General features: G+C 39.6%; 1 protein-coding gene across 1 annotated transcript in view; it reads left to right on the top strand.

Moving 5' to 3' along the window:
* The window catches only part of CFAP61 (cilia and flagella associated protein 61), a 286,086-nt gene that overhangs the window by 42,043 nt on the left and 218,543 nt on the right, over positions 1–25,500 (top strand). Inside the window, exon 7 of the mRNA XM_008710053.1 lies at positions 8,898–9,057. Coding sequence (XP_008708275.1) covers positions 8,898–9,057 — 160 coding nt within the window. The remainder of the gene's footprint in view (positions 1–8,897; positions 9,058–25,500) is intronic.

Raw genomic sequence — 25,500 nt, 5'->3', positions numbered from 1 at the left:
ATGAGGAGAGGTTGCGGGGTTGTCCAGAGCCCAAATTATTGACTGGGTCCCAGGCCGTGCCCCTTGTTTTATAGGGATCTTAGGGATGTGGGCTTCTTCTTTAAAGATTTTATTTATTTATTTATGTGGCAGCCAACCAGCAAGAGAGGGAACAGAAGCAGGGGAGTGGGAGAGGAAGAAGCAGGCTCCCGCGGCCGGAGGAGCCGATGGGGACTCGCACAGGCGCCCAGGGATCACGCGCCTAATCCGAAGACAGGCGCTCAATGACTGTACCGGCGCCCCGGGTTGTAGGCTTCTTGATTTTTCAGCCTGCCTTCTGTGTTCTGGGGAGGGGCTTGCCTCCGATACTCAGGCAACCCTGTTTGGGTAGAGTCTCATGTCCTACTGAGGAGGGGGATGGGGATGGGCACTCTCTGAGCCGGTTGTTCCAGGCTTTTGTTCTCTGAGGCATTCCCTGGCGGTTTGCTGTGCCTCTTCCACGAGTCAGGCAGCAGCGGCCAATTTCAGACCTTGTCACAGAACAGAGAGGATTGCGACCCGTTCTCTACTAATGTTCTGAGCCACTTTAGCTCTGATACTGTTGGTGCTGCTCAACCCTCAGCGTCCCGGATGTGCGCCCCACACCCGGTGTCCTCAGCCCTCACTTCCAGGGCCGTGCGCGTCTCTGTCCTTTGTGTTTCCTACTTACCGCCAGCCGCCAGCTGCCCGGGCGCACTCCGGAAGCTCGGTCTCAGTCTGGATCAGTGGGCGCGCGAGATTCGGTGTTCCGTGAGAAGCCTGGTGGCGCGCGCACCCGGCTCACGGTCTCAGTCTGCTGTTTTGCGGGTGCCGACCATGAGCCCGCCCGCTCTCCCGTGCAAGCTACCGCTTCCTGGCGCCCGAACGCGGCGGCTCCCTCCCCCTTCCGTTTATCTTCCTATATCTGTGCACGGTTTCATGGCTCCCCGCTTCGTACCTCAATACTCAGCGCTGGAGATGTTCATTTGTAGAGATCCAGATGCATCTTCCTGCGTCTCAGGCTGGTTCCGTGGTTGTTTAGGCTGGTCTGGTACCTATCCAGCTCGACTCGGGGGACTGGCTGAAAAAGGTGTCTCCTACTCCTCCGCCATCTTAACTCCATCTTAATAGTAAGCATTTATTGCTATAAATTTACCTCCTAGAACTGCTTTTTTCTTTTTTAAATTTTTGTTTAAATTTTAGTTAACAAAAGTGCAATATTAGTTTCAGAAATAGAATTCAGTAATTCCTCACTTATATAGAACACCCATGGGGCGCCTGGGAGGCTCAGTCGTTAAGCCTCTGCCTTAGGCTCAGGGTGTGATCCCGGCATTTTGGGATCGAGCCCCATATCAGGGTCCTATGCTGGGAGCCTGCTTCTTCCTCTCCCACTCCCCCTGCTTGTGTTCCCTCTCTCCCTGGCTGTCTCTCTCTCTCTGTCAAATAAATAAATAAAATCTTAAAAAAAAAAAAAAAAAAGAACAACCAGTGCTCATCACAACAAGTGCCCTTCTTAATACCCATCACCCATCTAGCCCATCCCTCACCCACCTCTCTCCATCAACCCTCAGTTTGTTCTCTATCATCAAGAGTCTCTTATGGTTTGTTTCCCTCTCTCCTTTTTTCCCCCTCCCATATGTTTCGGTGTATAACTGCTTTTTCAACATCCCATAGGTTTTGGTATTTTGTCTTTCCATTTCTGTTCGTTTGAAGATATTTTTTATTTCCTTTTTGATTTCTTCTCTGGAACAATTCCATGATTGTTCAGGAATGTTGGTTTTTGGTGTTTTCTTTTTTTGTTTTTTAATTTCCACATATTTGTGAATTGTCCAGGTTTCCTACTGTTACTGATTTTTAGTATTATAACATATGGTCGGAAAAGATACTTGGTATGATTTCAGTCTTCTTAAATTTGCTAAGACTTGTTTTGGCCTAATATATGATGTATCCTGGAGAATGTTCTGTGTATGCTGGAGAAGAATGTATAGTCTGCTGCTGTTGGATGGCATGTTCTGTGCATGCCTGTTAGGGCCATTGGTCTAAAGTACTGTTCAAGTCCAACGTTTCCTTGTAGATTTTCTGTCTTGGATGGTCTATCCATTGTTGAAAGTAGAGCTATTAAAGGCCCCTGCTATTATTGTATTGTCTATTTCTCCCTTCATATCTTTTAATATTTGCTTGGTATATTTAGATGGTCCAATATTGAGTTTATATATATTTATGATTGTTATTTCTTTTTGATAAAATGACCCCTTAATCACTGATATAATGACCTTCTTTGTCTCTTGTTTCTGTATTTGGCTTAAAGTCTTTTTTGGTTTCCACTTGCATGGAATGTCTTTTTCCCTCTCTTCACTTTCAGTCTATGTGTTTCCTTAAAGCTGAAGTGAGTCTCTTTTAGGCAGCATATAGTTGGGTTTCTCTTTTCTTTTCTTTTCCTTCCTTCCTTTTTTTTTTTTTTTTTTTTTTTTTTTTTTTTTTTTTTTTTTTTTTTTTTTTGAGAGAGAGAGAGAACATGAGCGGTTGGGGGGGCGGGCAGAGAGAGAGGGAGAGATAAAATCCCATGCAGGCCCCATGCCTAGAATGGAGCCCAACATGGGGCTTCATCCCACAACCCTGAGATTGTGAGCTGAGCCAAAGTCAAGAGTCAGATGCTTAACTGACTGAGCCACCCAGGCACCCCTGCTATCTTGAATTCTTTATCTGGCAAGTTAGAGATCTCCATGTCTTTGGGTTTGGTTACAGGAAAGATATGGTGATCTTTTGGTGATGTCATTTTCTTGATTTTCTCATGTTTCTTGGAGTTTTTCATTACTGTCTTCACATCTGAAGTAGCAGTTATCTCCTCCAGTCTTTACTTTCTTCAGAAGGGACGTACCTCTGTCAGCCCTGCTAGAGATCCTGAGGGGTTCTCAGACCTGCTATGGATAAATCTGCTCCACCTTTCTTGCTCCCTCTTGTGGAAGACTTCTTAAGCTTGTATGCATTCTCTGGATCTTTCAAAGCACCAGGTCGAGTGCTGATAACCTCTTTTATTTTCCCAGAGGTAGCTGCTCAAGTGTGTAGTCTCCCTCTGGCCACAGACTGATTTTCTGCAGTCTTCACTAACCATCTGCCAAAGCCTGCTCATGGTGCTATTGGGAGTGTGCACAGGAGCTGGCCACAGGGCGGGATGATGTGTGAGTAAGGCACACAGGTTGCTAGGATTGTTTGTGGGCCAGTTGAGGGGTTTCATGGGCAAGATATTCCCAGCAGTTTGTGGGCAGTCTTCTTGATGCAATCCACAATGCAGTTAGGAACCGGGTCCCTTTATTGCCCTCCAAGAGTGCTATTTGCTGATCTTCCTAGCCTCTTTCCACTCCCCAAGTCATAGAGCTCCCAATTAAGTACTCTGGATGAGGTGAAAGAGAAGGGCCTCTTTGGAAGAATCCCACACAGCTGGGGAAGCTGGGTGCTCACTCACACACTCTCCCTTTTTCCCATTGGCTAAATCCATGGCCCATTGGACAAATCGAGGGCCGTTCTTGCCCTTAAACTGTGCCTCATTGGGGAATGGGTGAGATGGGTAAAGCCAGACTCTTCCTCTTATTCACTTCAGTGCATCCAAACTTGTACTTTTTTGCTCCAGTGGAGTCCTGGAACTTCTCTGGAAACTACTTTTTACAAAGACTGTCTCCTCTATAAATGATTATCTAAGTCCATATTGTCCAAGGGCTTCTGGACCATGGCCAAGACAGGCTGGACCTAGTTCACAGTCCTCCTCAGGATTCATAGTCAAGTCCGAGGTGTGTCTGCCTATTTCCTCATGTGCAGTGGGCAAAACCTTGGTGTATGGTGCTGAATGCCACAGCTCCTCAGAGGCCCTTTTGTTCATGGCTGGATGCCGAATGTTTGCTGTTGAGCTTGGGGACAACAATGATGGACATCTTTATGCCACCGTGATGCTGATGTCACTCTGGAGAAGGCTTTTGATTCTTTGGTTTTAAGGTGCCAGTTTCAACCCAAATCACTTGTGTTAGTGCTTATGAAGAGCAGTTGCAGTGACTACCTCCATGTATTTTCCTCTCTAGTCACATGTTACACATTTTCAGTGCATGTAACATCAGAGGAAAATTGAAGGCTGAAAATTGTAGCCCCACCCTGCAAGGATCCTTTGGTGTCTCTAAAGAGGCAATTGGGGTCCAGCCCAGTTTCTGAGAGGCTGTGTTACCTCAGACATCAGATGCTTCACATTCTGTGGAGAAACAACCATGGGCCTTGATCTTTAAATAGGAGGGCAGAAGCAGGACCTCCTTAACAGGGAGGAAGCCAGTCCAGGACTTGGGAGCACATCTCCAGTTTCTACTGAGCTGTCTCTGGTGTCTTAAGCCTTTTTGAGTTCAAGATCAGTGCTGTCATTCCCCTCCCACCTGCCTCCTGGACCCTTCTCCCAACCACCTGGACTTTCTTCGGCTGGCCCTGTAGGCAGTGGTATGCGGGAACTAGTTCATTCTGCCTCACAAGAACCAAGTATTCAGTCCTTAGGAACTTTGCAAGCTGGTTGTTAAACACAGCCATTATTAAAAATTAAATTATATAAATTTGCTGTGCAGTCACACTAGAAAACAAATACTCAACACTCATCACCTCCTAATTATTTTATTATTATCTTTGCTCTTGAGATTATTTATGTCTTTGGTCTCTCTAGTGGAAATACTGTTTAATAGTGGCTACTGGGCATCCCTTCCCAACTCCCTGTTCAGTAACATCACATTGGTAGCTTAAAATTGGCCACAATGGGAATATTTACACCACAGAGACTGGCAAATTGCTGAATCAGGGCTTTCCCCTTCCCCATTGCTGATTAAGCATTTACGGGTAGCACACCATTCTTACAGGTGACTGTAGTGGACCAGAGATCACAACAGAGTGCATCAAATCTGTCTCTTCCCACATTGGCCCATGATAGTTACAGGCCATGCATGTAGAATGCCTGTGCCGTGTAGGAAACTCTTGACTAGTTAAAGGTTTTTAACTGTACAGACTTTCTTTGGCTTGGTAGCTACTTGGGAGGAGTTTTGAGTCACCACTTTGCTGCGCAAATTGCTTTTCATAACTTTATCCTGGCTTACCTTGACATCTGGTGTTTACTCCAAACTGAGATTTTGGGGAAGGGTGGTTGGAGGCCAGGGGCGGCTCCTAGAGACAGATGGGCAGAGCGTCTGCTTTGGCATCATCCACAGCATGGGCAGCAGTGGTCCGAGCAGGCACTACTGACCTGCGGGTGGGCAGAGCCTGCCAACTCAGCCCTGCCATTGGCATGAGGCAGAGGGGATCAAAGCTGGCAGTGGTCACAATAAAGGCACCCTCATTGTGGAATATTGTCACCCTAAAGGGATGAGTGACTGTAGGGCGTTTTTAGAAGGAAGCATGACTGATACTGTGCACACGTGTCTCTAAATGGACCTGTGTGTGAAGACAAGGCCACTGCATGTAGGGATTTCAAGGAACCGGAGCTTTATGTATATATATCCTCACAGGGAAAACAAGAACAATAAGCAGAACTTCCAGTTTTGCTCTCTTAGTATAAGATAACTGAAGACACCTTTGTGGTGGGAAGTTATCACTGTCACCTAGAGGATAGATAGCAGTCAACAATCAATGTCGTTTCATTGTTCAAGTAAAAAAACTTCACTAATCTATTTTTCCAGAAAACATACACACAGACACACAAAGATGCACTTGAATACTCCCACAAATTCATATTTCAGAATGTTGTTTCTCAAATCAGAATAGTTATTTGAAAGAAACTCAAAGGAGAAAGCAGACATTTCCACAATATGTCCTTGCTCTGTTGCAGTTCATAATTGTGAACTTTTGTGGATTGTCACAACCCAGGATGAATGATGGGTATATAACAGGTTGTAGAATTGGAGACCATTACATCTTTGTTCCTAATGGCAAAACATGTTTTTTCTCATTTTCATCAGAATGTGTGATCCATGCCATTTGAAATCAAATTCCAAACACAATGAGCCATTAGTGTAATAGCTCATTACTAACAGCGGTCTTATAAATAATACATTCTTATCATGCACATGCAGCTCGCCGTGAAGCCAGCAAAAGGTATTTCAGGCCATCGAAGTTTCGTTGTGCCAGCGTGGCTGTAGATTAGAAGGACATCTCCATGTGAACCAAGATGGATGCCAATTTTCCCTGCCGAGAGTGAGGCTGGCCGTCTCTTTCTGCACATATGGTAGATGGATTGGTTAATCAGCGTCTGCTGAGTCTTGGGCCTGAAATTACAGAGAAGCCAGACAACTGTGGCTACGCAGCCTTTGTTCATGAGTGCAAACAAGACAAACAATCACTTGTTATTTGGGGAAAAAATTAAAATGTTTATTTTGGACTTTTATTAAAGTGTCGATGGCTTTATAAAACGGCTGTGTAAATCCAGCCTTGTACAGCTAGTATCATTGTGGGGTGGGGTTGGGGGATGTAAAGAAAAGAGTACGCGTGGAAAATTAATTTTTAAGAATTCCTCTTGTATTCCAGCATTAGGGAGAAAACAAAGGAGTCTCACATTTATTTTTCAAACACATGTTTGAAAACAAATGACTTTGAACTAGAAGACACATTTGAGAACAAATAGTTTAATGCCTAATTTTTCTATGTGTCATATAAAAGACTGAGTATTGTTGTAGCTTAATTTTGTGCTTCAGTAGGTTAAAATATTAACCATTTTCTCTGACTGACATTTATGGGATGATGCTGCATTCTTGGGACTAGGGAATGCCTATGATTATTTCTTTTGCTTCCTGTACAGAATGGTTGTCTCAAGAAATACCACCTGAATGCTTGAGGAGTAGAACCTAGTAATGCTGGGTTTCTAGCAGGAGCTGTCTGTCAAATCAGTCAACCAAAATTTGCTTAAAATCCATGTTATAATTAACAGGAGGAGTTATTTATGTACAATTTAGTTTTCTCTCTTTTCTAATTTTAGTGAAATATAATTATATAACATTGTATAAGCTTAAGGTTTACAATGTAGCAATTTGATATATATATGGTATGTATATAAATATATATGATATATAGATAAGTATATATATGTGTGTATATATATATATTGCACAATAATTAACACAGGAAGATTAGTTAACTAAAGTACTATGCATTCTTTCTTGCTCTCTTTTAAAATTTTAAATGCTTTCCTGCAAGGGAAGAATGACATACAGAATTCTTGAAGGGACATCATAAAGAATTTCAGTCACAGATTTAAAATTTTAAATGCTTTCCTTGCAGGGAAGAATGACATACAGAATTCTTGAAGGGACATCATAAAGAATTTAAGTCACAGATATCTATCAGTGTGGACTATGATAGAATTAAATTTCATTCCTTTGTATCACTACCAATAATAGGTGTAGATCAGCTAATTACTCATTAGAAGATAACTTGTTTTCTTGACTTCTGACACTTCTGACACGAAATGTGTTAGGTTTTGCTTACATCAACCAAATATTCAGCTCCCTAGATACCAACTGGGTGTCCTGCGATTCAGTGCTGACGCTACCTAGAGTTAGTGTGGACCTCGCAGGGTAAGGGCTCAGGCCCCCAAGACTGCCCCCACTTCAGGTGCCAGTCATCAGTCCCAGGTTGTCCCCTATACTTCTAACTGAGTGGCTATGAAGCCCTCCTTAGGGGTCGATAATTTGTTAGAATGGCTCACAGAACTCAGGGAAACACTTTCCTTACTATTGCTGGTTTATTATAAAGAATATAGCTCAGGAACAGCTACATGGAAGGGATGCATACAGCCAGGTGCAGGGGAAAGGGCCCTGAGCTTCTGTGTCCTCTCTGGGTGTGTCTCCTCCCAGCACTTCCATGTGTTCACCAACCTAGAAACCCCTGATTCCCCTCGTTGAGGGGTTTTTATGGTGGTTCCATTAATGATTCATTATATCATATTGGTGACTGAAGTCAATCTCAAGCCCCTCTCCCCTCTCTAGAGGTCATGGGGTGGGGCCAAAAGTTCCAACCCTCTAATCAGTCTCATGTTTGGTTTCCCTGACAATCAGCTCCCTTTCTCCAGAAGTCACCTCATTAGCATAAACATAGGTATTACCCAAAGGAGCTTATTAGGAAAAACAAAAGATGTTCCTCTCAAGAAATTACAAGTGTTTTAGGGGCTTTGTGCCAGGAACCAGGGATGAAGACCAAACATGTATTTCTTAGTCTATCGCACTGTCCCACTTACCTTCCCACCTGTGTATTCCTCATCAGAGGCCTAAAATCATGGGACCATTGTAGGAGGTTCAGAACCAGGTTATCTGTTCGGATGTTAGGAGGTGACATATTTGTAAATCAGACCCACATGGTGAACCAGTGTTGTGAGTTTACTTCACTCAAACATCCCCACCAAACCTCTTTGCTCACATCTCTTCCCCATAAGACCATCCAATCAAATAAATGAATGAATTCAAGAAAATCAAAGTTCCAATCTGAAAGAATAGGTGACCAAGAACATCTCTGAATCCAGGGTCAGTTGGATGGAACGACATGGTGGAGGGGAAGAAAGTGGACAGGAAGGCTGGGCTTGCCATGGGATAATCAATAGATATGGGGCAGGTCTGGGCAAAGAGGGCACATGTTCTTTCCCTCCAGAACTCTAGCAACTTCCCTAAGTTATGTAGCCACTTCTAGGTTTATTCACAGTGATCATTCATTGGACACTTTTGGAGCACATTGTGCTGTGGTTGGTGCTGGACACTAGAGCTTCTAAAGGAAGCTCCCTCCCTTAAATATCTCAAAGTGCCTGCCAGGCTACCAACCGCCCACATGCTGTGGGCTCCTGGAAGTTTCATGATGAGAATTCATTTGGGGTTTGATAGAGTAACAAGAAGTTTTGGATGTTTCAGGTGGAAGGTGTAGCTGTCGGGTTCATGAGTGTGTGCTCAAGAGTGAACATGCAGCTCCTGCATGAGTGCTTTGACCTGGGGCCCTTCCACGGACTCTGCATCCCACACCCTGATGATGTTCTGCAGCCGCCTGAGGAGCTAAGCATTAAAGGAAGTCAAGGTACGGTGGCTATCACAGGAACACATCAGCAATTACATCCATGCCTTCTACACCTCTGTGCCTTTTGAGAGGGATGGAACTGGATGGCTTATTTTATGTCTCCTTCTCCAGTTCCCTTGAAGGTATAGTTTCCACAGCTAATCATATCTGGTGCACACATCTGTGAGCACAGATGGCCAAAAGTGCACAGATGTAGACAGAGATGGTGGCCCTGTAGCTTAAGGTTCCCTAAATTCAGAATGCCTGCCTTCAGAATGTTCATTGTGAAATAATTGATTGTATTTCAGCATTTTACATACACACAAACACATCAAAATATGTGTTTTTTTAAGTCAATAGCTTGAGAAGTTCTGTATGCTTTTAAGGTTTAATCCCTCTAATTGGTGCTTTTGTGTTTGTGTCTTTGACAAATTATTATATAGTATAGGTCTACTGCAAGTAGTCCTTTTTAACGTGCTTAAATTATTTCTAGCCATATTAAATAATAAAAATTGATTTTTAAATATTGTATCAGGTTCTTCATGAAATGAAATCAGGTAATCTCAGACTTTGGTATTTTGATGAGGTTTTGCTCCATCCATGGGTATCTTTGCAGGTAAAATGATTCCATTCTTAAATCAGACAGATACAGGATAATGTTGATTCACTTCTCTAAACCTGGGTTTCTTCTTTTGTAAAATAGGAATAATATTAATACCTCCCACTTAAAGGAATTGTGAAGTTTCACTGAGATTACTCTTGTCAGGGGCTTTGTGCTGTGTCTTTTTTTTTTTTTTTTAAGATTTTATTTATTTATTTTGAGAGAGAGAGAGCATAAGCAAGGGGAAGGGCAGAGAGAGAAGGAGAAACAGGCTCTCCACTGAGCCGGGAGTCCGATGGATGCAGAGCTGGATCCCAGGTTGCCCATGCTTCTCAGAAAAGAGAATTCTAAGTATTCTTAGAACTTTCCTAAGTTCTAAGTATTCTAAAGAATACTTAGGGACCATTGTAGGAGGTTCAGAACCAGGTTATCTGTTCGGATGTTAGGAGGTGACATATTTGTAAATCAGACCCCCATGGTGAACCAGTGTTGTGAGTTTACTTCACTCAAACATCCCCACCAAACCTCTTTGCTCACATCTCTTCCCCATAAGACCATCCAATCAAATAAATGAATGAATTCAAGAGTATTCTCTTGAGTGGAGTGGCTATTCTCTGAGTGGCTATGAAGCCCTCCTTAGGGGTCGATAATTTGTATCAAGTATTCTAAAGAACTTTGCAGCATGACACAATCCTGAACCATAAGTTATCTTTGTCACTTTCAAGAGCATAAATTCTTCTTGAAGGCAGCATTAAATAGGTTTTATGGCTTGATTTTTTTCATGCATAAAATGGAGATAAAAATAGTGTCTAACCCAAAAAGTTGTTGTGAAGACTAAATGTTAGAATCTACATGATGTGCTCATCTCAGTGCCAAGCACAGAGTAAATCATCAAAAACTTTGTTTTTATTTCAGCCTGTGACTATTGTTGTTATAAAAAACAAATTGAAAAGATAAAGTCATTTCCAGTGTGTTTCTGAGTAGCCCTGAGTCTACTATGATGTTCCATACATAGAATGAATGGAAAAATTCCTATCTTAGAAACTATATGGGGAAAACAAAATTCAAAATTTAGGCTGGACCTGGACTTTAAAATACACACTCTAAAGCCCAAGGAGATATGGGAGCTGAAGGAAGTCCTACTTCTCTCTACTACCTTTAGTGTTTTTACTTAAAATTACTTATCTAGGACAAAATGGGAAGTAAAGGAAATAGAAAAACTTCTCTTGTTATCTTCTGTGCCTTGTTTATTTTTGAAAATCCAGCTTTATGTTCACTGATACAAAGATGATTATGAAATTGTCATCAGGGAGCACTATTATAGGCTTCCAAATAACTCAGGGATGGGTTCACAAATCATCAACAGCTTATTATATCTAAGAAAAGAGTCATCAACACATTTTGCTGCTATCTTCCTTCAACAACAACAAAGAGTGAGACTCCAGAGAAAATTCTAAATGTGCTATGATCTACCGTTCATTGTTTTTCTGATGAAAGTCTCAAGTTAAAAGAAATATAATTTCTCTAAAATATGAACTAAGATTCTTGTTTCAAATGAACACACATCATTGTGCTTTATACCTTGTATTTTGCTTAGTACTTTTTACTTTTCAAAGGATTGTTGTATATATTATCTCATTTTATCCTCATAACTTGATATAGGAGACTAGGACAGGGGACATTGTTTCCTTTTTATACCTGTCCAAGCTCATGCAAGGTTTTCAAGCTCATCAGGGGTAGACGGTCCTGGAACCCAGCCCCAGCCCTCTCTGCTTGGCTTTGTCTTGTATGGCTTTGACTGTAAACTCCAATGATGTGTCTACTACCTTGGATACATGATCAGCTTTCTTCACTTCAACAAGTTATGTAATGAGTTACCACTTTAATGAGTTCTCAGTGGCCTACCCATTTCCCTCAGGGTTTTGGGTGCGTGAGTGTGTGTGTGTGTGTGTGTGTGTGCACACGCGCATGTGCTCTGGACAAATTCCATGTACTGGAATCTTCACCTCTGTGTCTGTGGGATTTGCCAGAACTGTGGAAGGCCACTCTGCCCCATGCAAGAGGCAGGCTGGAAGTGTCAGGAAATTAGCACTCCAGGAGCAGCCTCCACTTCCCTGTCTCATGTCCCTGTCCCCCTATGCCTCTTTCTTGATCAACTCTCCAAATAAATGGTTTTACTGGAGTCCTTGATTCAAGGTCTGCTTCTGAGGGAACCCATACCAGGACATTGCCTATCCAGTCTTTTCCCACCAGCTGTGAAAACATTTATTTTTACACAACTGTCAGGAGTCCAGGTATAAATACCCTAACTCCCTCACTTCTCAGGTGGGATAACTCTGTGACATTAATATTGTACTGTTTCCCAGAGTTCGTCTATGGGATTGGGTTCCAGCTGTCCACAGTGGTAATCTGTGTCATGATACATTGCTTACTAGCTGCCTTTTCTTCCCTTTCTCCCTTCCTCACTACCCTACTGATGCTTCTTGGAATCACCTCCCAAATAAACCACTTGTTCTCAAATCCTTGGCTCAAGGTCTACGCTTTCCCTACCAGCTGTGGAACTTGCAATATCACACCAACCTCAACCCTTCTGAACAGACGAATGTCAAGGCTCAACATTCTTAAGCTAAAATAGTGCCCACCCCCCCTTTAGCTACTTACCCACAGTATAATCAGCCTTGATATAATCAGTATAACTAGCTATTCGTTATTTCAGCCATATCACAAGTTTTCATTGGATCTAAAAAGTTTAACCATGTACATTCAGTTTGCATTTTACTTGAATAACTTGTATATGTTTCCGTTTTTCAGCCACTCATTTTGCATATATAACCTTTTGCACACACTTGTAAATTTTGGTTTTTATCTACTAAACCTTGGGACTAAACTGGGACCGATAGGAGCAAAGTCTAAGGATGCAGATTTTGTCCCATTATAAAGAAACTCTCTAGTAAATGTTTATTTATTTTTTGTGTGTGTAGTGAAAAGCCTAGTTTAGAAGTAACAGGTTCTCCCAATATTGGAAGAATTCATAAAGACACCATCTCTAAATATAGTCATAAAGACACCATCTCTAAATATAGTCATATGCTTCAAAAAAGGTTTTCTTGTTGTGTGGGAGATTGTACTAAATGAGATTTAAGATCCCCTAAGATGCTAAGTTTCTGTGAAAACTTAGTGAACATACATTAGGATATTGCATATGCCTGATAGTTTATGTGTATTTTCTTCCAGTAACAATAAAAGGGCTCAAAACAGTTATTTTTGTCCAGTTGGCCCCACCACTGGCCCTGCCCAGCGTTTGAAAATCATGCTGTGTCTTTTATTCACTGCATCATCACAGTAAAGACTTTGGAATCAGAACTGAGCTGGCGAATTTCTTGGTGATGCATAAGGCAAAATAGGGCACAGCCTGCATTTCCATAGCCGGATTGGCATTGCCACCGTTTACTGGTTAAAATTAAAAAAAAAGAAAAAAGAAAAAAAGCAACTTTTGTTTGTCATTAGGCTGGTGTGACCTGGGGAGCAGGGTCTCAGGCTCAGATCTGTGAATCTCATTATGCACCCTGGGCCCACTGTGCAGAATCTCTGTGGAACTGATACGCCCTTGGCAGGGAGAAACTTAGTTCTATATAACAGATTTGTGGGCTTTCAAAAGAATAATTAGTGTAGCCCCTTGTAACCAAACCACTCAGGAAGAGTGTTGCTTACTAGATATTTAAAAGGCCTTTCAAAATACGATTTTCATAATGCATCCATATAAAACATAGCAATGTTGCCTTTTAAATTTTTTAAAAATTACTTTTTGTCAGGAAATGTTTCTTTATGTCTTATTTAAATTTCTTTTCTTTGGACTTACTTTTGCTTCTTACCTCAGATTCTCTCTGTAGGAGGAAGAAACATCTGAAACCAGTTTCCAGTGCCAGAGCTAAGACAATGGCTAAATCAAATCTTATTGTGTATCAAATAGCCCTTTAGCTTCTTTTCCTAAGGTTTCATTTTATATACTTGGGTGCCTTTATGTTTCCCTTTATTTTTCTTTTAACATGGGTTCCAAATATGGATGAAACACTTTTGTTTAGAGCATAGCAGTATTTCTGCCAAAATATTTGCATTATATATCTCAGAACACTATTTTAACACCCAGTACATTCTGCAGTTATTGAGTGACCCACTAGGACTCCGTATTAGTTTGCTGGGGCTGCCCTAACAAAGTACCACAGACTAGGGAGCTTAAACAAGAGAAATTAATTTTGTCACAGTTCTGGAGGCTAGAAGTCCAAGATCAAGGTGTAGGCAAGTTTGGTTTCTTCTGAGGCCTCTCTCTTTGGCTTGTAGATGCTTGGCTTGTCTTCTCCCTGTGTCTCTCACATGGTCTTCTTTTTCCTTGTTTGTGTCCTATCTTTTTATAAGGACTCCAGTAATATTAGATTAGGGCCCACCCATATGACCTCATTCTACTTGAATTATCTCTTTAAAGACACCTTCTCTAAATATAGTCACATTCTGAGGGGCTGGGGGTGAAGACTTCAATATATGAATTTTGTGGGGAAACAATTCAGCCATAACACTTAGGGTCCTGTGTTAACAGTTCCCTGGAGCCTTGTGGGCAAGACTAAAGCAAAATAATTGCTAAAGCAATTATGCAGATAGTGTCAACAAAGGCCTCTCTACTTAATGCTCATACAAAGCCTGAGATGCAAACTCATATTTATCACAATCTGAGTATTGTCTTTTTGTAGCCACTCAATTTGTTTTTGGTATATGAAGGTAACAAAATTGCATTCTTTCAAAGCTTTAGCCACTCTTGCCAACTTTGCTTTTCTAGAATTAACCATGTGAGTTCTGATGCTTTGGTAGAGTTGTTGATGAAACAAGTATATAATACCAGACCTATGCCCAGCTCGTGTGACTATCCCCAAGGTTGACAGCATAAACTCTTACAGGGGTTCTCAAAGTGGAGCCTTTGGACTGGTAACATACCAGGAAGAAGATGATGCAGACTTGAAACCCAGTCTTGTTGTCAGGAACACTGCCTTAAAAGTCTTGGTGAGCCTTTTGATATCAATTGACCCCTGAACAACATGGTGGTTAGGGGCTTTGTGTGCCCCCCCCCCTCAGGAAAACTTTTGACTCTCCAGAAACTTAGCTACTAATAGCCTACTGTTGACCAGAAGTCTACCAGATAACATAAACTGTCAATTAGCATGTATGTTGTAAGCTAGAGAAAGGAAAGTGTTATTAAAATTGTAAGGAAGAAAAAATACATTTACAGCACTGTACTGTGTGTGTGTCTGTGTGTGTGTGTGTGTCTGTCTGTGTGTGTATATAACCCATGTGTACCTGGACCCGCACAGTTCACACCCCTGTTCAAGGGTCAGTTGTATTTAACAAAATCTGTTGCTGATTTTTCCATCAAAATTCAAGTACAGGTTTCTGTGTCCTTGCGAATGCTTTTAAAAACATGGGGCGCCTGGGTGGCACAGCGGTTAAGCGTCTGCCTTTGGCTCAGGGTGTGATCCCGGCGTTATGGGATCGAGCCCCACATCAGGCTCTTCCGCTATGAGCCTGCTTCTTCCTCTCCCACTCCCCCTGCTTGTGTTCCCTCTCTCGCTGGCTGTCTCTATCTCTGTTGAATAGATAGATAAAATCTTTAAAAAAAAAAAAAAGAAAGGAAAAAAAAATAAAATAAAAACAGCAGCGACAAATGATGGCACCCAGTTAAGGACGTTATTTTGCAGAGAGTAAGATGACTGGGGAGCATACTAGTACTCACCTGTTCAGCATTAGGAAGGACTTGTGTTATGACTGGAGTGCTTTGCTACCAGCCATTTCATGATGGTAGAAGTACAAACACATTTTTATATAGGGCCTTGAGGTCTTTGAAAGAAAAGTGGCTTTATTTATGTTCGTTATGATCATTATGTGCTGGGATTATTTTCTCAGTAGGTGATGTCTGTTTTGCCCATATTTATGATGCAGGGGAGAAGGCATTTAATGAATTTCAAGAGTGTATTTGACTGTAAAACACATCTCTCTTAGTATATTCACATGTAAATAGCCCTTTTATTTGTTCTCTTTGGTGACCTTTCTTCTTTTGGGGGTAGATCACAGTTTGTTGTTGTTTGCCATTTCCAAATGGGAGGACGAAGATAATAATGAAAGATTATGCAAAAAATCCACGTTTAAAATAATGTTGATATGCCACTTGTGTTGCAGGATAATTATAGTAATTTGGCTATTACTCTATATGGAGTCAGGAGTTAGTTGCTAGAAAACACGGTGATAGGGGTGATTCAGGGGATTTTCATCCCAACAGGCTGTTTGATCCTGCTGACTTTTCTCTTGAAAATCAATTGCTTGCGGTGAATACTCTGAATTCCCCCTTGATTAAATTGGCTGCCGGTGGGCTGCACCCATTGCACTGGGGTCACTGTGAGTTCTGTGTCTGTTTACACAGGGTTTTTGACAACTCTTAAGGTATCATGGACCAAATTTAATCTAAGCAAAGCAACTAAGGAAGCAATTACTAGAAATCACAGTCTTTGCAAATGACAACAAACAAAGGAAAATGTACTAATTCTAAGCCCAACATGAAGCCAGTTATTTTGCTACTGGGTTGCAGGCCTTTTCTCCACTGCATATTGCTCTGGCTTTTGGTGTTTTCAGTCTTCAAGGAATACATAGCTATCTTAGAGGAAGACCTGGGACAGTCACAGTGGCAGCTGCCGCAGACTTCAGGTTTATCACTGACAACGTTCCATTTCTCCCTCAGAGTTATTAATATTTCAGATTTTCTATTTCTTTTGAATCAAATTTAGGAGATTAGATTTTTCTAGGAAAGCTTCATTTCATTTTTTTTTTTTAAGATTTTATTTATTTGACAGAGAGAGACAGCCAGCAAGAGAGGGATCACAAGCAGGGGAAGTGGGAGAGGAAGAAGCAGGCTCCCAGCGGAGAAGGGATCACGCCAGGATCATGCCCTGAGCCGAAGGCAGATGCCCAACGACTGAGCCACCCAGACGCCCCAAGAAAGCTTCATTTCATATAAGAAGATTTAAAAATTATCAGAATACAGTTATGTATGTGTGTGTGTGTATATATCTCCAGTGTGTATGTACATACATATAGATACACAAGTATACACATATGTGTATATACATATATATATATATGCACACATGTATACAAACTATTAAAAATGATTAAAGAAAACAAAGTTTATTTAACACTTCATGAAGTGGATTGTCTCCTTTTGGAGAACTGTAAAATGGGGTAGTAGCTTTTATAGAATAAAGAATAAAGAACAAGGAAAAGAAAAATAAAATATATCTGATGGGCTGGGGCCACACTGTTAGCCTTGTTTGGAGTGAGAAGACCCAGAGTTGGTTTGGCTTTTGGGGATTGACTGACTGCCTTTCTGGTCAAGTGGAACACTTGTAGGGACAAGAAGGTTGTGTAAGTTGTGTAAGTTTCAGTTTGCTGATGGGGCACCCCAGGCAGGGGCAACTCCATCTTGGGCCTACAAAATTTTATATGTATGTATGTATGTGTGTATATATATTTATACAATATTCTATATTATATATGATTATTATAATTACCAAGTTATAAATAACATATTTATATTTACTTGATTTTCTGTTTCTATTTATATAATATGTCTGACTCCATGTGGAAAAAGACTTCTTGTTTTTATTGAGTGCAGACTTCAATCTTGAAATAGTTTGGAGAAAAGAGAAACATAAACAATTCACAAAGCTAACCATGTGAAAAAATATTATTTATCATAGGTGTGAGAAAATATTCAGCTTCCCTGAAACTGAAATGCACATAAAAATCCAAGATCTTTTTCTCCCCCTTTTTGCATACTGAGTTATAAGTACGTATATATTTGAGATAATTCATCCTGAGCAAAGAGCTTGGTAACTAGCACTCCGAATTTCTGACAGATAGGAAGGTCGGCTGATAGAATACTCTGGAATACAATGTAGAAATGTTTTCTGCTCTTTGACTTCAACTGTAGTAAGTCTGAGGAAATAATCCTAAATCTGTAAAGAGATACACATTCAAGACTATTCACTAAGCTTAATCGTAATACTAAAAATGAACAAACAAATACCCAAATAAATAAACAAGTAAGTTTGTAAAAGCCCAAATCTCCCACAAGAGAGGGATGGCTAAACATGTGGGTAGCCACAGGACAGCGGTGCAGCAGCCTTTTAAAAGGTTACAAAGAGTGAAGGGAAATGGTTATGATATAATCTCATGTGAAAAAATCAATGCAAAACGAATTGAAGTCTGAGTAAAACTGCCTAAGAAACACATGCTATGAAGAGCCCTGGGAGGGAATGAGTTAAAATGACAAAATTAACTGAGTCACAGAAGTAACTGGAGGGCAATGCTTTTATTTCCTCCCCCTATTTTTTAAAATGTGAAAACAATCTTACATTTACATGAAAGTTGTAGGTGCTTTTTTTCTTCCTGAACCATCTGACAATAAAATGCTGACGACCTCCTGAGTCCTTGTGAATACATTGTATTCCATTGTACTCTGAATACAATGTGTGATTCCTACAGAGGGACAGTCTCCTTTACAGCCGCAAACATCCAGCAAGATTGAAGAATTAACTTGAGGATGTTACTCCCAACTAATCCATAGTCCACAAACCTTATTCAGGTTCTCCCATTTGTCCTAACAATGTCATCCTTCATAGCAGAAAGATCCAGTCCAAAGTGACAATCTGCATTGAGTTGCTCTGTTATCTTTCGTTTTGGAACAGTTCCTCTGAGTTGCTTGAATATGATGCCGTAAACAAGTTTGAAGATGGTAGACCCCTGCTTCTGTAGACTGTGCTTGAATCTGTGTTTGTCTGCTGTCTCCTCCCGACGAGATTCAAGTTGTGCACACCTGGGAGGACTAGCATAGAAGGGCCTGGGTTCTCATTGCGCCCTGTCGGTTATTACACACATTCAGTCTGTCCCATTACTGATGGTGGGTGGTCACTCTGATCACTTGATTGAAGTGACTCTTGTAGGTAAAAAATTAAAATTGTTTTAGCTCATTCCAGCCAGTGCAGAGAGCTATAATAATTTCTCCATTCCTGATCTCTATATTGATTCGGCCCTGATTCTCATTTGGAATCAGCAGCTTCGCTGATGCTATTTTAACCATCTCATGGAATTTCAGCTTCGCTCTGCCCAGCCTCCCAGCAGAGGCACTTGCTGCTGCCGCAAATGTCTCCTTGGGTAGATAATGCTCTCGGTGTCCCAGTGAGTCAGTCCTTCTGTGCAGCATCTGCCCCTTGCCTCCAATACTGGCTGATGTGTGGTCCATTGCAGGGAAACGGTTCCTGACTCTGCTTGTAGCCAAAATAGACAGCGCCTGTCACCTCTAACTAGGGCTAGTGAGATCTCCATGTGCCCACTCTGGAGCTTGACCTACAATTTCTTCTCTACTGTAGCTGGTTATAGCTCCTCCTTCTCCTCTTTGCTTCTTTACCCTCTCTTAAAAAATATTATATTCTTTTGTTTGATCTTTTTAGAGAGCTAGCTCTTAGATTTATCTACCAAGTCTATGGCTTTCTTTCTGAATTTATTAATATTGGCTTTTATTCCTATGACCTCCCTTCTCTTAATTTCTTTGGATTTGCTTTGGTGTTCCTATTCTACTTGCTTGATTAATTTATTTTTGTTTTTTTTCTTGTTTGATATAAAAAACGTTTGTTGAGAAGAAAAACTTCCTCTACCAACTCAAGTTTGAATGGTCAGGGACCTGCAAATTCACTGGCAATAGACAGGTTAACAGGAAAAAATTTATTATGCATGCAGAAATGCTCTATATTGGTGAGCAACTCACCGAATAGCCAGAGGTAAAGATGTGTATATCAATTTAACAATGGGAGGAGGGTTAGGGGTTCAGTGGGAAGATATAGAAACTTCTATTGGGTTTTTAATGCTAGTGGGATTGTGCCATTGAACTTGCCATGGATAGAATCATACTGAAACATACAGACTGTGTAGTTGAGGTCAATGAAGGGGTCATCAATGGTAACAGTATCCACTTTGCCAGAGTTAAAAGGAGCTCTGGTGGGGTGCCTGGGTGGCGCAGTCAGTTAAGTGGCCAACTATTGATTCCAACTCAGGTTGTGATCTCAGGGTCCTGAGGTTGAACCCTGTGTCGGGCTCCACACAGTGCAGAGTCTGCTTCAGATTCTCTCTCCCTCTCCCTTTGTCCCTCCTGCTCATGCTCTCTCTCTCTCTTTTTCTTTTAAATAAATAAATCTTAAAAAAAAAAAAAAAAGGAACACTGATGACTAGGAACTCAGTATGGCTAAGAGCTCTATTTTCTCTGACTTTCACCATTGTGTCTTAGGAGTGCTGCTGGCATTGCAGAGGAAAACGTAGCTGTCTATTTACTTGGAAGGAGCAGAGAGCCTATTTTGCTGGAATTTTATAAGAAAGTTTAAATTAGACCTTTAAATGTTTCTTGAGGCTAGAATGCCAAGCCAAGAACTCACCACCAGACTTCACTTCCAGTAGTACCTATAGATTTGGGTGAGTTCCTTTCTTCTCAAAGTCCCCCAAATTATCCTTCCTTACTCACCTGTAATGCTGGGAAACTTGTAAGCCAGTGGCAGATACCCAAAAAGGCTTGATAAGCATTAAGTCCATAAAATCAACCTTATTTCCTTAAAATTATCTAGTTGTATTTGATTCTAAACATGTCATTCTTAAATATGGCATTCCAATCAAAGCCTTGGTCATATAACCAATGTTTCCAGTTACGTCCTGTTTACAAAGAGAACAGATTCTTTTTTTTTTTTTTTAAGATTTTATTTACTTATTTGGCAGAGAGAGACAGCCAGTGAGAGAGGGAACACAAGCAGGGGGAGTGGGAGAGGAAGAAGCAGGCTCCCAGCAGAGCAGGGAGCCCAGTGCAGGGCTCGATCCCAGGACCCTGGGATCATGCCCTGAGCCAAAGACAGATGCTTAACGACTGAGCCACCCAGGTGCCCCAAGAGAACAGATTCTTATTTAACCTGTGAAAATAACTATATTGCTATGAAAATTAGAATACTCAATAAGAGTTTCCAAATTCTGGAAGAATGAGGCAGGGAGAAAAATATAAGTGTTTTCAAAAGTATAATCTACTAAATTGTTGAAAGTTAAAAATACCTTAAGAGCAAAAAGGAAGGCTCCTTAAAGCCAGGAGAAATATTTTAAAGAAATGACATAATATCCTTAATCAGTTCATTTTGTTCTATGTAATTATTTTTTGTTCTCCTTGATTTGATCTCGGGTTAACAGTTTCATGAACCCATCAGCTTGCCTACAAGAGATTTGTAACTCCTTGCTCAGTCCAGTGATACGCTCTCAATGTTAGTCAGTGCTACCGGAAGCCTATATTCTAGAGTGCTTGGCTTAGTCCCTTTTCATGGGTCTTTGAGACAGTTCCTTTTGTTGAAGTTAAGCGCCCAGGCTTGTGGCTGATTGTAAGAGCTTCCAGGGAAGCATCAAGACAACCAGTAACTATCTGCAGGTGGTGGAAGACTTAACTGTCTGTGGCTAAAAATCTTATGAGAGTTCATTATGAAATTAACATAATTGGCAAGGAAATTTTGTTGTTTCTGTGGCATCCTGCATTTGAAAATAATAACTGGAATGTTAATAGCATTATATTATTGTGTCTAATATAAGGCAAAGCAGTACCAGAACAGTGAGGATGTTGACAAATTTCTAGGAGCTTTGTATAATCCCAGAAATATTTATATTAATAACACTTACCCATACAAATATAACTTAGGGAAAGTTAAACATCTCTTATTTGACAGTACTTTTTATGCTATTCAATGTATCTAATTAATTTTCGTTATCTCTCATTTTACAAGAAAAGAACAAATCCCTTGAGATTTTCCAGGGACCCTCTGGGAAGTCAGTTAAGGGTCAAGATTTTACTTAGGATTTGATTTTGGGAAGGCAAAATACCAAAAGTTGTCAAATATCTTAAAAGGTTTGAACACCTGATTTTATAGGATCATAGGTTGCTATGAAAAAATACTTACTTACTGGGATGACTTGGCTCAGCTGGTTAAGTGTTGGCCTTGGGCTCAGGTCATGACCCCATGGTCCTGGGATCTAGCCCTGAGTCGGGCTCCCTGCTTGGTGGGGAGCCTGTTTCTCCCTCTCCTGCCCCCCATTTGTGCTTTCTCTCTTGCTCTCTCTCTCTCAAATAAATAAACAAAATCTTTAAAAAATACTTAATTACCTATTTAATCAAAACAACCATAAATAATTCAAAAGTAACTACAGGAGGTAACATAGTGGTAACAAACAAACAAACAAACTTACCTTAAGACATTTTAAAACCAGTTTATCTGTGGGGCACCTACCTGGCTCTGTCTGTGAAGTGTGTGTCTCTTGATCTTGGGGTTGAGTTTGAACCCCATGTTGGGTATAGGGATTATTAAAAAAAATAAAATCATTAAAAAAATTTAAAAACCCAGTTTATCTGATTTCCCACATAAACTTGCAAGTCAGCTCAAAAATAATTTTTAAGATTTTTAAAAAATTTATTTGACAGAGAGAGAGAGCACACAAGCAGGGGGAAGGGCAGGCAGAGGGAGAACCAGGCTCCCCACTGAGCAGGGAGCATGCTGCTGGATTGCGGGACTTGATCCCAGGACCCTGGGGTCATGACCTGAGCCAAAGGCAAATGCTTAACTGACTGAGCCACCCAGGCACCCCAAAAATAATAATTTGAGAACTTGAATGGTATTGCTTTGAACCTATTGATCAGTGTGAGGGGAACTGACATCTTTACAATATAGTAAGATATCTAATCTATGAACATGGTATATTCCTCAATTTATTTTTGTCCTCTTTAATTTCTTTTCACTATGTTTTATACTTTTTGCAATATATGCTTTTCACATCTGTTGTTAGATTCATTCCTAGGTATTTGATATATTCACACTTTTGGAAACTTTATCTTTAAAAATTTTTGTTTTCTAATTGTTTGTTGCTGTTATATAGAAATGCAATTTGTTTTGGATATTGATCTTGTATCTAACAACCTTTCTACACTGATTTATTAATTCTATGAATTTATCTGCAGATTCTTTTGGATTTTCTCTGTACAATGTAAGTTTTTCTTATTTTCTAATCCTTATTCTTTTTCTTTTTCATGCACTGATTAATACCTTGAATAGAAATGGTGTTAGCAGGTATACTTTTGTTGTTCTTAATATGAAATGGAAAGCTCTGAATATATTACCATTAAGGATGGCTTTGTGAATACCCATTATCAGATTAAGAAAGTTTCTGTATTTATGGTTTGCTAAGAAATTTATCAAGAATGGCTGTTGTTGTTTTCTTAATTGAATTGAATTCTATAAAATGCCTTTTTTCTGTATTTGCTGAGTTGATCATATGATTCTTCATTATTCTGTTAATGAGGTAAATTACATTGATTAATTTTTGTATGGTAACTATTTTGTTAATAATAGGCTTATTATTCTTTTTATGCAGTGCTGGATTCTTTGCTAATGTTTTGTTGAGGATTTTTGCAGCTATGTTCCATGAGTGAGAGGGGTCTGTAATTTTCAGTTCTTGAAATATCCTTGCCAGACTTTGGAAATGAGGTTCTGTTGGCCTCATAAAACAATTTAAGGAGTAGTCTTCCTTCTTTTATTTTTGGAAGGTTATGCAAGACTAGAGATATTTATTCTTTAAATGTTTTGTAGAATTTCCCAGGGAAACTATCTAAACCTGGTGGGCTTTTTGAGGGAAGGTTTTTGATTGCAGTTTTAGTTTTTTAAATTGTTGTAGAACTATTCTTCGTCTGTTTGGTAGTTTGTAATTTTTTATCAGAACTTGTACATTTCCTTTACATTTTCAAATGCATTAGGATAAAATTGAAGCCATTCATTTTTTCCTATTATACTTTTACTGTTCATAAGCTCTGTAGTGACACTGCCTTTTTCAAAATTCCTGACCTTGCTTATGTGTATTCTCCTGTCTCAAACAGTCTTGCTAGTGGTTTGTCAATTTTATTAGTCTTTTCAAAGAACCAATTATTAGCTTGTTTGGTCCTCCCTATTCTGTGTTTGTTACTTATTTTATTTCTGCTCTTTTCTTTATTTCCTCCTTTTTATATTTGGGCTTATTTTGATGTTTGTTTTCCTATCTTAAGATGGATCCTTAACTCATTGATTTTCAGGGTTTTTTTCTTCTCTTTTATGAGTGTTTAAATTATAAACATTCTCCGCTTGGATTTAGCTGCTGCTCACAAGTTATGCAATGTATTCGTTATCAATATTTTTGAAATTTCACTTTATTTTACTCTCTGGCCCTAGGTTATTTAAAAGAATTATTTATTCTCAAACATATGGGGATATCTTTTATCTTTTTATTTAATTTTATTATGGTAAGAACACTTAACATGAGAATTACCTTCTTATGTTTTTTAACTATACAGTACAGTTTTGTTAACTCTTAAGTATACAATACAGTTTTGTTAACTCTAGGCACAGTATTGTTCAGCAGATGTCTAGCACATATTCATTTTACATAACTGAAACTTTATACCTATTGGATAGTAGCTCCTCATTACCCCCTCTTCCCAGCCCCTAGCTACAACCATTCTATTCTATGCTTCTGTGAGTGACTATTGTAGATACCTCCTGTAAGTGCAGTCACACAGTATTTGTCCTTCTGTGATTGGCTTATTTCACTTAGGATAATGTGTTCAAGGTGTATCCACATTGTTACATATTGCAGATTTCCTTCTTTTTCAAGGTTGAATAATATTCCTATATAAATGTGTGATATATATATCTATATATATCTATATAGATATATATAGATATATCTCACATTATCTATTTGGGATGTTCTAGTTATCTTTTTATTACTGTGTATTAGCTTAATTGCTCTGAAGTTGGAAAACCTACCCTGTGTGATTTTAATCCTTTAAATCTTCATTGAACATATGGCTGAGTTTTGAAAACGTTCCTTGAGTCCATAAAAAGAGTGTATATCCTATAGTTGTTAGGTGCAGGGTTCTATATAAATCAGTCACATTTGATAATAATGTTCAATATTGTATCCTCATTGACTTCATCACTTATCTGATTAATTAATGAGAGATGTGTTAAAATCTTCTGCTTTGATTGTGAATGTATTCATAGCCTATCATTTTTCATTTTTTATTTTGAATCTGTGTTGTTAGGTATATAATTTTTAAATCATTTTATCTTCTTTGAACTTTTTAAAAAAATCAGTTATGAAGTATCCTAGTCATCTTTAATGATTTTTTTTGCCTTAAAGTCTACTTTTTCTGATTTTAATATGGCCATATCTACTTTCTTTGATTCATATTTGCATACCATATCTTTTTCCATTCTTTTATTTTCATTCTTTCTATTTCCTTACATTTTAGATGTGTCTCTTATAAACAGCATAGAGTTTAATTATTTTTAATCTAGAGTGACAACCACTGTCTTTTAATTAGACTATTTAGTCCATTTATATTTAATGTTCTTATGGGTGTATATCTACCATCTAACTTTATAGATGTCTCCTATGTTTTTATCTGTCATTATTGGGATTATTTATTTGTGCCTTTTCCTTTATTAATCTCACCAGTGTCAATTTAATTAGTATTTTTAAGGAACCAGGCTTAGGAGTTGGTTGATTCTCTCTATTATCTTTTGTTATTGCATCAATACCATGATAGTGCTTCCAGCAAACAGCCACAAAACCACAATAAGCATGTTTTGCTGATACAGCTGAAGCCAGTTAGCTCTCCTGATCTTATCTGGGTCTTCTCATATGTCTTGGCATTGGTTGCCTGTTGGCTG

This window comes from Ursus maritimus, unplaced genomic scaffold (assembly GCF_017311325.1).
Source record: "Ursus maritimus isolate PB19 unplaced genomic scaffold, ASM1731132v1 scaffold_22, whole genome shotgun sequence".
NCBI lineage: Eukaryota > Metazoa > Chordata > Mammalia > Carnivora > Ursidae > Ursus > Ursus maritimus.
The sequence above is the reverse complement of the archived record's forward strand: the minus strand, read 5'-3'. Positions and strand labels throughout refer to the sequence as shown.